We start from the raw sequence: 12,865 nt of genomic DNA, 5'->3' as shown, positions 1-12,865 counted from the left end.
ATCACAGATCTAGAGCACATGTGACTTAGTAAACGGTTAGTTTTACTAAATCGGGCACCATGGCTCGATACCAATTGTAGGTCCGTGTTTCGGGATCCAATCCGTGATTTTCATGATTATGTTCAAAGATGGAAGAGATAAAGAGATGATAAACAAACAACTTTGCATTAATCCGGTAGTAAAACATTACAAGTCGGCCCGATTACATAATAACCGAACTAATACCAAAGAAGTATACATCCAGGGAGAAATCAAGTGGTGATTTCTCCCGGTGAGGACTCAAACCTCCTATCACTCTCTAGCACACACTTGTGCTCTCACTCTTGTGTTGCAAATGACAAGGTGTTGTTATTTATACCAAGCACAGGTTGCACGGTCGAAGGATTAAACTGACTGGTCGATAGATCATCTGTCGACCATCCAGCTTTCGAAAGATACACACATACCTCGAAGGATGCCATATCCTTCGAGGTCCATCTTCAACCTTCGATGGATATCTTTCGAGCTCATCGAAGGATACACAATCCTTCGATTCCTTATCCTTCGTCACCAACATATACAACCATAATTTGTCTAGCAAACACACACGGTCAACCGAATAACCCTCTCGTTTGACCACTTCAAACGAGCGGGTCTATACACGTTCGATAGACCGTTTCACTAACTATTACAAATTCAGCGTAAAATAATAACTAATCTATTCGACAAGCATCGGACACAAAATCTGCATCAACACCTTCTTCACTACTTATTGTACTCAAGGCCATATAATTATTCATGTTGATCTCCTGTTTGGATTGTGATTGAATATCGATGTCCACAAATTGTTTATAATTCTATTTTCAAGATACAAGACCATGTGTGTTTGTTTTCTCGTCCATGTGCCCCTGTCTATTATGTACCTCATTATATCTTCTTGGTATATATATAAATCATTCAACATGCACAATACACCCACATCTTCCTAGAAAATCATCAACAATATCACCCAACCAGAAGCAATACTTTGATTTTGTTTTCCATAACAAACATTTCCAAGTGAAACAGACTCACACTATCTTGAAAATATGGCCATCCGTATGCCTCGTATCATTCAAGCAAAAAAAATTCTGAGGCGGTCATTATCTAATGGAAGCAGAACTCCAACATATACGGACTTCCCAAAAGGCTATTTTGCAATTTATGTTGGGGAACAAGAGAAGAAGCGGCAGATGGTCCCGGTATCACTATTAAGCGAACCTTTGTTTCAGGACTTACTGCATCAGGCGGAGGAAGAGTTTGGGTACAACCACCCAATGGGCGCGCTCACAATTCCATGTAGTGAAGACGTATTCACGGATCTTCCTTCTCGTTTGGGAGCGTTCTGACATGTATACGTTTGTCTTTATAACCGCAGTTTTGTAAACAGCTAACAATTAGGAACACTTTATAGATAGATGTAAATAGAGAATTGTTCCAGTTGAATGAAATTTAACTTGGATGTATTTTTGAGTTGAAGGAATCTTAACTTTTTTAATTGCTGGTTTTCTTAAAAATACAAAGCTTGTGATCAGCTAGAGATAAAGGAAAACAAGTGGATACTTACAAAGAGAATTACGTTTCTTATTTTGTCACTCAAACTGACACTGCACTCAATCAACTAAATTTTACACCAGGAAGAGACATCCATTATACATAAGTCACTCACTGAACTAAAACAAAACGAACACATGTCCTCACATCATTTGTTAACAATATGGTCTCTGATTACAGCAGAGTGAAATTCAAATTATGATAATTACCTTGCATAGGAACGAATCTCACCTGTTAATATTTTACATGTTCTTGTAATACTTGTAAATGATGTCCACATAAGCATGTGACAGGAACAACAAAGGCAACATTTCTGACCACTACACTCATTAGACATGAAAAAATCAGCACACAGCAACTTGACTACATGTACAAAGATATGATTTAAAGGAGATGTTCTAAAAGTTCGCATGTCATATGTAATGATCAACCTGGACGAGACATCCAAAGAACGTTTACTGGAGGTTCTTGGTATTGCAAAACTGTTGATACACTTTTGTGTGGACGCGGCACGTTCGGTTCGACACTTTAACGGAATGAAGACCAAGTCGGATATCCTCCTATCCAACTTGGGTCCGACAAGTTTGTCTCATTTGTTTTGTAATGTATAAATGAACAATGCATGTTGCATACTTGGTTTATGTCTGTTTGTGTGTTTATAACGGTGTGCAGGAAACTGTTAACAGTTTGCATCATATCCATGTTTGGCATCCCTCGACGAAACTCCCAAGTTTCGTCGAGCACTCATATGGGGAAACTACCTTTGTGATGAAACTCCAAGTTTCGTCATCTAGTGCATGGGGAAACTCCATGATGGAACTCCTAGAGTTTCACCAAGCTAAAGGACAAAACCATCATGAAATTCTAAGTTTCATCATGCTAATGAACAAAACCATGGTGAAACTTCAAGTTTATCCATGACGAAACTTGTGTTGTGATGAAACTCCTAGGAGTTTCACCATACTACAGGAGAAAAATCATAGAGTTTCATCAAACCTTGTGTAGTTTCGCCATAAGCCCCCATGTTTCGTCACTGTTGTGTCCAGCTGCCAATATAAACACACATGGTTTTACTTTGAAACTATGAGAGCATGACCCACTGTAAGAGTTTACTTCAAAATGTGTGTATCGGTTTGAACCTTTGTTCTCATATAATCAATTAAGTGTGATTCATTGGTTACTTTTTGTTCGTCATCATTATCTGTGCTTGGTTTGGCATCCTTACGGGGATTCCACACCCGTGACCGTGTTTGTTATAAACAAGGATTCGGTTTCGTATTCGATCCTCTCAGATTCGGGACCTACAAAAACCCTACAAATCAAGAGATGATTAATTTATTTTTGAAATATTCAATGGGTAAACTTTACATAGATTTATATTTTGTATATCTTTGTTGAGAATTAATAGGTTAATGAATATCCAAGGGGCCAGGGACGATTTTCAAACCACTAATTTGGATAACCAGCTGAACCATCGTTCCTTAGGTCGTAAGACACAATGACCCAATATGGAATTTTTGGTTGAAATGCCAAGACACATGCATGTGATATTGGTCCTCTTATTCACTAGTTAATGTGATAAGAACTATGACCATATATATTTCCTGGTATAGTCCTTCTTTGATTGCCAGTGGAGATTGGTGTCCACAAAAGCATCCATAATTTTATTGTAGGGACCCAAAACCATGTGCGTCTGCTCTATCCTCCATATCTCACCGTCTATTGTGAAATGATCATTATATCCTGTTCTTATATAAAGCGTTCAGCATTCCCAATACAACCACATCAAAACTCATCTACAACATCATATCTTTCACCAGGAAGCGCTACTTCGATTCTTATCTTCCCTCAACAACTTTTGTAAGTGAGCAGCCTCTCGCTTCCTTGTAAACATGGCCATACGTATGCCACACATCATTCAAGCAAGAAAAATTCTCAAACGGTCCCTCTCTAACGGTAGCACCACTCCTGCATCTATGGACATCCCCAAAGGCTATTTTGCCATTTATGTTGGAGAACAAGAGAAGAAGCGGTTTGTGGTGTCTGTATCACTACTAAGCGAACCTACATTTCAGCAGCTACTGCATCAGGCAGAAGAAGAGTTTGGCTACAACCATCCAATGGGCGGGCTCACGATTCCCTGTAGTGAAGATGTATTCACAGATCTGGCTTCTCGTTTGGGAGCATTTTGAGTTGTATACATCTGTCTATATCTACAACAGTTTTGTAAACATCTAACCAGTAGGAACCATTTATAGTTGTAAATTTAGATCATTGATCCAGATGAATGAAATTTAATTTGGATATTCTTTTGAGTTCATGGTATTCTATATTTTTATATGATGTTTAAACTAAATATAGGGGTCGTTCTGTAATTAGTAGTTAGTTAGTTTTATGTTATAATTAGATTAGTTAGTAAGTGCGAGGACCGGATGCGACAAGTTGAAAGTTTGTAACCTACACTTAATCAAGGGACGCCTCTCCTGGAGACATACCTGTTCGGAATCAGCGCCAACAAGAGAGGAAGCAAGAGACACGATGTTTCAAGGAGACACACCTCTTCAAGATCAATCTCAACCACAAGTTCAAGAGTCGCAACCGTTCGTGAAGAGACACGTCTCTATCATCGCATCTATTCGTATAGTATATATAGGGTTCATGTATGTCAATTGTAATAATCACTTTTCATTCAATACAAGCAAGTTTATTATTCTCGATTCTCAATTCTTTTATATTCAAACCTGTGATTTGCATGTTCGATTACCAACAGTGGTATCAGAGCATCACGGTTAATCGATCCAAGAGGAAGCAAGAAGGAAAAATCTCAGTGCAAGATTACAAGCAAGAAACGATTATCTGCGTTTGCCGATTGAATCGGAGAATCATTATCAGTCAAGAACAAAGCCACGGTGTTCGTTTTCGATCAAAAGAAAAGAATAGGCAAGAAGATTTTTTTCATCAATATCGAAAAGAAATTGATCTCCAAACCGTAAGTTTTGATTTGCTTCATCAATACTTAGTTTTAAAATTAAATAATCTGGTGAATTGATTGTGGTTCATTGAAAGTTTTTATATAAAACTCACTCATTCAAGGAAGTAAATCAAAGTTTTTTTGAAAAGTGTGAATGAATATTTCTTTTGTAAAATCGAAAGTTTAAATCAGAATTAAAATTGTTTTCTAAATGATTAAATCAAATAATCATTGATGAAAGCAAATCAAACCAACCAAACCAAAACCATAAACGTATAGCAAGAAATCGAACCCGTATCGGTTCTAGCAAGTCAAACCGATTCTTGGTTCAAATAGCAAGTTCCGGATCGTTTGGTTCAAAATAGCAAGTAGCACGTCGAATCTTCACGATTCAGTCTAGCAAGAAACGACCATTCTTGGTCAAAGCAAGAAAAAGCAAGTACAGCGGGTCGATTAAATTAAGTCCGATTAGCAAGTTGGTTGGATATTTTTTTTATCACTCGCAATAGCAAGTTATCAAGAATCTGATCAGCAAGTCGGTCAGAACCTGATTAGCAAGTGGGTCAGGGTACATAAAAATCTGATTAGCAAGTCGGTCAGAAACGCAAGAACCTGGTTAGCAAGTTGGCCAGACGCAATTACTAAGTAAGAAATTTGATCTACTCGGTCAAGAAAGGGATCATCCGATCATAAGCAAGATAGGCAAGAAAAGCAAGGCGAGTAAGAAAAGAGGCATGACAGAAAAAGATGGAAACGCAACGTCACTCCATGAGCATGGGAATGTATCTCTTCAATGCCCAAAATTGAAAGAGGCAAATTACACCCAATGGGCAGTTATGATGGAAACAATCTTGAAGGCATATAGTCTTTGGGAAACAGTTGTTTCAACGGAAGGGATAAACGAAAAGAAGGCGCACACAACGAAAGCACTTATCTTCCAAACGTTACCGGAAGATGTTTTGATGCAAGTTGCGCAATACGAAAAAGCAAAGGAAGTATGGGATGCAATCAAAGTTCGTTATCTTGGAGCAGATATGGTTCAGAAAGCACGTCTACAAACTTTGAGGAGCGAACTGGAAGTTTTAAAGATGGATGACAACGAAACAGTAAGTAGTTTCGCAAGCAAGTTGAGTGGTATAAAAGCCAAATTTAAAATTCTCGGTACCACTATCAAAGACAAGAAACTCGTAAGGAAGTTACTTATCTCCGTTCCGAAGAAGTTCCTACCCATCGTGGCAAATATCGAACAATATTCGGAAATAGACAAAATGCCATTTGAAGAAGCAGTGGGAAGAATAATAGCTTTTGAAGAACGTCTCAAAAGTCAAGACAAGCAAGAAGATAATAATCAAGGACTCATGATGGCAAGTGCAAATAATCAGTTTGAAAGTTTGCATCATGGAAAGGGCCGTGGTGTTCAAAACTATGGCAGAAGTCAAGGACAAGGATCTTTCAAAGGAGGAAGAGGACGTGGAAAAGATATGGGTCCAAGAAACCAAGACAAGAGCAAGTTCAGATGTTATGATTGTGGAGAACTTGGTCATTTTGCAAGAGATTGCACCAAGTGGAAAGAAAAGGAGAAAGACACGCAACAAGAAGCCAATCTCGCATTGGAAGAGGAACCAATGCTACTGCAAGTCAAGCAAGTTGAAGACCTTTGTTAAACTATATTTAGTTTAAGGGGGAGTATTGATGTTTAAACTAAATATAGGGGTCGTTCTGTAATTAGTAGTTAGTTAGTTTTATGTTATAATTAGATTAGTTAGTAAGTGCGAGGACCGGATGCGACAAGTTGAAAGTTTGTAACCTACACTTAATCAAGGGACGCCTCTCCTGGAGACATACATGTTCGGAATCAGCGCCAACAAGAGAGGAAGCAAGAGACACGATGTTTCAAGGAGACACACCTCTTCAAGATCAATCTCAACCACAAGTTCAAGAGTCGCAACCGTTCGTGAAGAGACACGTCTCTATCATCGCATCTATTCGTATAGTATATATAGGGTTCATGTATGTCAATTGTAATAATCACTTTTCATTCAATACAAGCAAGTTTATTATTCTCGATTCTCAATTCTTTTATATTCAAACCTGTGATTTGCATGTTCGATTACCAACATTATAACATGGTTTTATTTGAATAAGAAGCGAGTTAGCAGCTAGTTAAAAAGGTTTAACTGGATAGCTACACTGAGAATCACATGCTCTCACATTTAGATAAAATCTGACAATAAGAAGATGTTTATAGCTAATCCAGATCCTGTCTTGTAAAATGCATTGAAATAATACACGTGTACGAGTCCCGAACTTGTTAACAATACAGACTCAGTTTAAATGGTTCTCCTGTTTGAAATTTCTATTAATATAATTACCATGGTCAAGGAAAGAGTTCCCACTATAGAGTCTTAAGTGTTCTTAAATGAGCTAGCTAGTGTTTGAGGTTCACACAAACACCTGACTCGAACAAAAAGGCAAGATAGATGTAATGGTGGCAGTCCACAATTTGAGGTCAGCATAAACACTGACCTTCAGAGATATTGAAGATAATAATCGCTAGCGCTCAACAACTTTACAAAACTTCTTAAACCTCCACGTTACGATGTAACGAAGGCATTCTAGAGTTTTTACTCATCTTATGTATTGATCAACATGCACAATACACCCACATTTTCCTAGAAAATCATCTACAATATCACCCAACCAGAAGCAATACTTTGATTTTGTTTTCCATAACAAACATTTCCAAGTGAAACAGACTCACACTATCTTGAAAATATGGCCATCCGTATGCCTCGTATCATTCAAGCAAGAAAAATTCTGAGGCGGTCATTATCTAATGGAAGCAGAACTCCAACATATACGGACATCCCAAAAGGCTATTTTGCAATTTATGTTGGGGAACAAGAGAAGAAGCGGCACATGGTCCCGGTATCACTATTAAGCGAACCTTTGTTTCAGGACTTACTGCATCAGGCGGAGGAAGAGTTTGGGTACAACCACCCAATGGGCGCGCTCACAATTCCATGTAGTGAAGACGTATTCACGGATCTTGCTTCTCGTTTGGGAGCGTTCTGACATGTATACGTTTGTCTTTATAACCGCAGTTTTGTAAACAGCTAACAATTAGGAACACTTTATAGATAGATGTAAATAGAGAATTGTTCCAGTTGAATGAAATTTAACTTGGATGTATTTTTGAGTTGAAGGAATCTTAACTATTTTTAGTTGCTGGTGTCTTAAAAATACAAAGCTTGTTATCAGCTAGAGATAAAGGAAAACAAGTGGATACTTACAAAGAGAATTACGTTTCTTATTTGGTCACTCAAACTGACACTGCACTCAATCAACTAAATTTTACACCAGGAAGAGACATCCATTATACATAAGTCACTCACTGAACTAAAACAAAACAAACACATGTCCTCACATCATTTGTTAACAATATGGTCTCTGATTACAGCAGAGTGAAATTCAAATTATGATAATTACCTAGCATAGGAACGAATCTCACCTGTTAGTATTTTACATGTTCTTGTAATACTTGTAAATGATGTCCACATAAGCATGTCACAGGAACAACAAAGGCAACATTTCTGACCACTACAATCATTAGACATGAAAAAATCAGCACACAGCAACTTGACTACATGTACAAAGATATGATTTAAAGGAGATGTTCTAAAAGTTCGCATGTCATATGTAATGATCAACCTGGACGAGACATCCAAAGAACGTTTACTGGAGGTTCTTGGTATTGCAAAACTGTTGATACACTTTTGTGTGGATGCGGAACGTTCGGTTCGACACTTTAACGGAATGAAGACCAAGTCGGATATCCTCCTATCCTACTTGGGTCCGAGAAGTTTGTCTCATTTGTTCTGTAATGTATAAATGAACAATGCATGTTGCATACTTGGTTTATGTCTGTTTGTGTGTTTATAACGGTCTGCAGCAAACTGTTAACAGTTTACATCATATCCATGTTTGGCAGCCCTCGACGAAACTCCCAAGTTTCGTCGAGCACTCATATGGGGAAACTCCCTTTGTGATGAAACTCCAAGTTTCGTCCTCTAGTGCATGGGGAAACTCCATGATAAAACTCCTAGAGTTTCACCAAGCTAAAGGACAAAACCATCATGAAACTCTAAGTTTCATCATGCTAAAGGACAAAACCATGGTGAAACTTCAAGTTTATCCATGACGAAACTTGTGTTGTGATGAAACTCCTAGGGCTTTCACCATACTACAGGACAAAAATCATGGAGTTTCATCAAACCTTGTGTAGTTTCGCCATAAGCCCCCATTGTTGGTGCACTTGTGTCTGTACTTTGTCTGTATTCAGTCTCTATGTAAAACGATGTCCTTGTTAGTCCTGTAAGTTGACCAAGTCAACCATCCTCCTGGTTTGACTTGGCCAAAACCGTTTGTATATGGTTGAAAGTTGTCCATGTCGAAGGATAAGGCATCGAAGGATTATGTGTATCCTTCGATGTGCTCGAAAGTTATCATTCGATAGATTCATATGGACTTCGAAGGATATGCCATCCTTCGAAGTATATGTGGATCCTTCGAAGACTTTGTCATCGATAGATGATCCTTCGACCATCTATCGGATCGTTCGGACAGACAACCAATGCTGGGTGTATATATACCCATGCAGTGTATGTTCACAAGGGCTCAGATAGACAGAAGAGAGACACACTCACTTGAGAGCATTCTGTGAACACACACACACACTAGAGGGTTTGCAAAACTGATTTGTAAACATTGTGCTTGTAACCGGAACCTTTCATTCGCATTAATACAAGTGGTGTTAATCGGTGAATCTTTGTGTGTTTGTGCTTGTTTCATCCCGGTTTGCTCACTAGCTTGGATTCCGCACTTGCTAGTGGGTTAGTATAACAAGGTTAAGGTTGAACCTCATCCTCCGAGAGGGACCTACAGGTGGTATCAGAGCTAAGGCTCTTTACCTTGTTTAAAACCGGGTTTGTTCAAGTTCTTGGTGTGTTTGGACACTTGGTTTAGCTCGCGTTTTTAGTGATTTTCTTGGATTTCTTGGCATAAAAACGTGTTCTAAACCAACCGGGTGTGTTAAAAAGCGGGTTGGGTAACTTAAAACTTGTTTTTAAGTATCTTGGTGATTTCCGGTCAATTTCCGGTCATAATTCCGGTGACCGATTTCTGGATAAGGTTTTCCTTTTTGGGCATATCTTATTTGAAAATCTGAGTTGGTAGAGAAAGTACAGTCTCATCATACTCTTTTGCCGAAAGTTGACTCTACCAACCCATCACCTTTTCACCAACCTATCATATCTGTGTCAGTTGTGTCAGTATTGTTCGAAGGATATCTTTCGATATCGAAAGATCATCTTTCGATCAAGGGAGCTTCGATAGATAGTCATCTTTCGAGCAATCCTTCGAAATTTGAAACTTATCTTTCGATCCAAGAATCTGTTCGAAGGATATCTATTCGAGAGATAAGGATATATATTCGAAAGATAAGGATCTTTCAAATTGTGAATCTTTCGAATTTGTTAATCTTTCGAAATCAATCGTTCGAAATTCAACAGTGATCTTTCGAACACTGTTGATCCTTCGAACAGGTGTAGATCCTTCGAACAAGGTGTTGATCTTTTAATTCTTGTCTGTTTTAACTTAACAAGTTTGTGTTAGCTTGTCTTTTGATCAGGAATCCTTCGGCTGCTGTTATCTTTCGAAGATAGTTATATAAGAATTCATTTTTCTGTTCAAAGATGAATCCGAGTTGGTGGGGAACTCCGGCTCCAGACAGTGGAAAATATACAAGTTCGGGTTCCACTCCCTCATGGTGGGGTAACCGGCTCCAGATAGTGGAAAGTACACGTGTACAAGTCTATCACCTTCATGGGCCGAGTCTCCGGTGTCTACACCTTCACAAGCAAATGCCATATCGTCAAGTCAATGGGCATTAGTATCGAATCAAACTCCGAGCATCCAAAGTATTTTATTGAGCGAAAGCGAAACCGGAAGTTTGAATCGTCCTCCAAAGTTGATGCATTTAAATGAATATCTGGGCTGGGTTGACAGATTTCGTACATACGTACTGGGGCAAAATACCGAACTGTGGATACGTTTCACCACAGATTTTGATCAAGCTATAGAGGTTGCTGCTTCAGACACTGCTACGTTTGCCGATCTTCCTGAAGATCAAAAGAAAACGTATGATCTGGAAAAGAAAGCATACGCCATTCTCACTCAGGCGTTAAGCAAGGATATTTACCACCAGTTTGTCAGTTTCAAGACAACTAAGAAGTTGTGGGACGGGTTGAAAACCAGAGGAGTAGGGAATGAAGCAACACGTCAATTGCGTCATGATCTGCTCAAGAAAGAATTCGACTGTTTCACATGCATGGATAAGGAGTCCTTGGGAGACATGACAAGCCGGTTTTATCATTTGCTTACTGAGTTGAATAATTTTGGTGTAGCAACAACTCAAGCAGAAGTGGTGAAGAAGTTTGCTGATGCTTTGCCTCCCCAATGGAGTAGTTTCCTGGAAATCCTGAAGTATAACGGAGTGTTGAGAACTACAAATATCAACGACTTCGTGCAGCTTTTGGAAAACAAGGATCAGGAGGAAACATTAAAGGCGAAGAGAGTTCCATTACCACAAAATCTAGAAATGTATTATGGAACTTCCAGTACTTCGTCTGCAAGAACCGGTCCACATGCTCCACTACAAACGGCGTTTGTCACAAGCACGGATATGTATGGCAATCCAGTGCAAGTTCCTGTTAAGCCACCTCCCACCACAGACATGTATGGAAATCCAATACAACCACCTCCTCCTCCTCCTGCTCAACAACAACGTGCGTGTTATGGAGGAACATCAACTGCTGGTCAGCAATCAAAGCCAAGTACAGTTCAGCTCGACACTTCAAGCTTCTCTAAAGTCAGTGTAGAAGTAGCTAAGGAACACATGGAGCTGCTTAACACTGTAGTGAGCGCGTACTGTGGGTTAATAGAAGGTCAGATTGGCAACATTAATCTGACACAAGAAGATTATCGGCAGATTGATAAAGAAGAGATGGACTTGATGGATATCAAGTGGGCCTTTGCTAGTGCTGTGAGAAGGGCAAAGGATTGGATGGAAAGTACTGGCAGAACCAGCTTGGAGAGTAAGAGAGACACCAAGTATGGGTTCTATAAACAGGCTGTAAAGTGCTTCAACTGTGGTGAACGGGGTCACTTTAAAAGGGAATGTACAAAGCCAGCACAGCACGGGAACCAAAACCCCTTCAGAAACCAAGGCAACCAGCAGAACCAGAATAGAAACAATGAGCGTACATTGTTGCCCGTCAACAACCAAACCAACCGGGCACTTGCTGTTCAGGTGGATGAAGGTTGTGACTGGTCAATACAGTTGGGTGGTGATGCTCCCGATGGAACAGCATGTTTTGCTCAAGTTGTGAAGGATGTAGTTCACACCAATGGTGGAGAATCTTCCGCCAATGGTGGTGAATCTTCTGAGGATGAAGACTCTTCGGGTTATAGCAGGAGTTCAGATGAAGAATCCTCAAGTTCGGGCGATGATCATGTGGGTGAGACATCAAATGCAGCAATCGATGCAGATATTGATGAACTTTTGGGGGAAGCTGCAGCAGAAACTCAAAGAAGATCTATTCTGGTGGATCAAGCTGCTTATACTTCGTCTTCTCTCCATTCAGCCTTTATGGCTAATGTCGACGGTTCATCAAGTCAGGTATGTGTCGATGAATCCACTGTTGATAATTGTGATGAATGTGATAGATTGCGTGCTAGATGTGCTGATGTGGAGAAAAGTATGTCTGAGTTGCAAGACAAACATGATGCTTTACAAGCTAGTTTGTTTGACTTGCAAGACAAACATACTACATTGAATGAGAATTTGAGTGACTTGCAAAGTAAGCACGAAGCTTTGCAAGAAAAGTATGATGTGACTTTTATTCACAATCAGAAATTGACTGTGGACCTTTCCAAATGCACGGAAGCCAACATGTTTTACGAAAACCATGAAAAGGAATTTAAGTCGGTAATCGAAAAATTAAAGAAAGATAAAACCGAACTAACTAAAATGGTTTCCAGAAAACAAACCGACATTAATTTGTATATCTCTCGTCTTGAGACAATGCAAAAAGAAATGGCTTGTGTAAAAACGGAAAGTGAGGCAATCCAACTCAAGTTAGATAGTTATTTGAGTTCTAGCTATGTGTTGGATCACATCATTGAGGTGCAAAAGGAGAAAAGGGACGTCACGTGCATAGGCTATAAGAACTGTCCACCACCAGTGAGACATAATTATGATGC

At 39.3% G+C, this 12,865-nt stretch overlaps 2 protein-coding genes across 2 annotated transcripts; both read left to right on the top strand.

Moving 5' to 3' along the window:
* Window positions 1-3,384: 3,384 nt before the first annotated feature.
* On the top strand, window positions 3,385-4,373 carry LOC110937135 (auxin-responsive protein SAUR21). Its single transcript, XM_022179546.2, has 2 exons — window positions 3,385-4,232; window positions 4,343-4,373. Exon 1 carries the CDS (start codon window positions 3,465-3,467, stop codon window positions 3,762-3,764), a length of 300 nt encoding a protein of 99 aa, XP_022035238.1. The 5' UTR covers window positions 3,385-3,464; the 3' UTR covers window positions 3,765-4,232; window positions 4,343-4,373.
* Window positions 4,374-7,226: 2,853 nt separating this feature from the next.
* On the top strand, window positions 7,227-7,726 carry LOC110937128 (auxin-responsive protein SAUR21). The gene has a single exon (XM_022179542.2). The coding sequence runs from the start codon at window positions 7,319-7,321 to the stop codon at window positions 7,616-7,618; it is 300 nt and encodes a 99-aa protein (XP_022035234.1). The 5' UTR covers window positions 7,227-7,318; the 3' UTR covers window positions 7,619-7,726.
* The last annotated feature ends 5,139 nt before the right edge of the window (window positions 7,727-12,865 follow it).

The sequence above is a fragment of the Helianthus annuus genome, chromosome 6 (assembly GCF_002127325.2).
Source record: "Helianthus annuus cultivar XRQ/B chromosome 6, HanXRQr2.0-SUNRISE, whole genome shotgun sequence".
Classification (NCBI taxonomy): Eukaryota; Viridiplantae; Streptophyta; class Magnoliopsida; order Asterales; family Asteraceae; genus Helianthus; species Helianthus annuus.
Note: the sequence above shows the minus strand (reverse complement) of the source record. Positions and strands in the feature narration are given on the sequence as shown.

Bases quoted from the DNA above. Each gene is read 5' to 3' on its own strand.
- LOC110937135 (XM_022179546.2), top strand. From the start codon at position 3,465: ATGGCCATACGTATGCCACACATCATTCAAGCAAGAAAAATTCTCAAA.
- LOC110937128 (XM_022179542.2), top strand. From the start codon at position 7,319: ATGGCCATCCGTATGCCTCGTATCATTCAAGCAAGAAAAATTCTGAGG.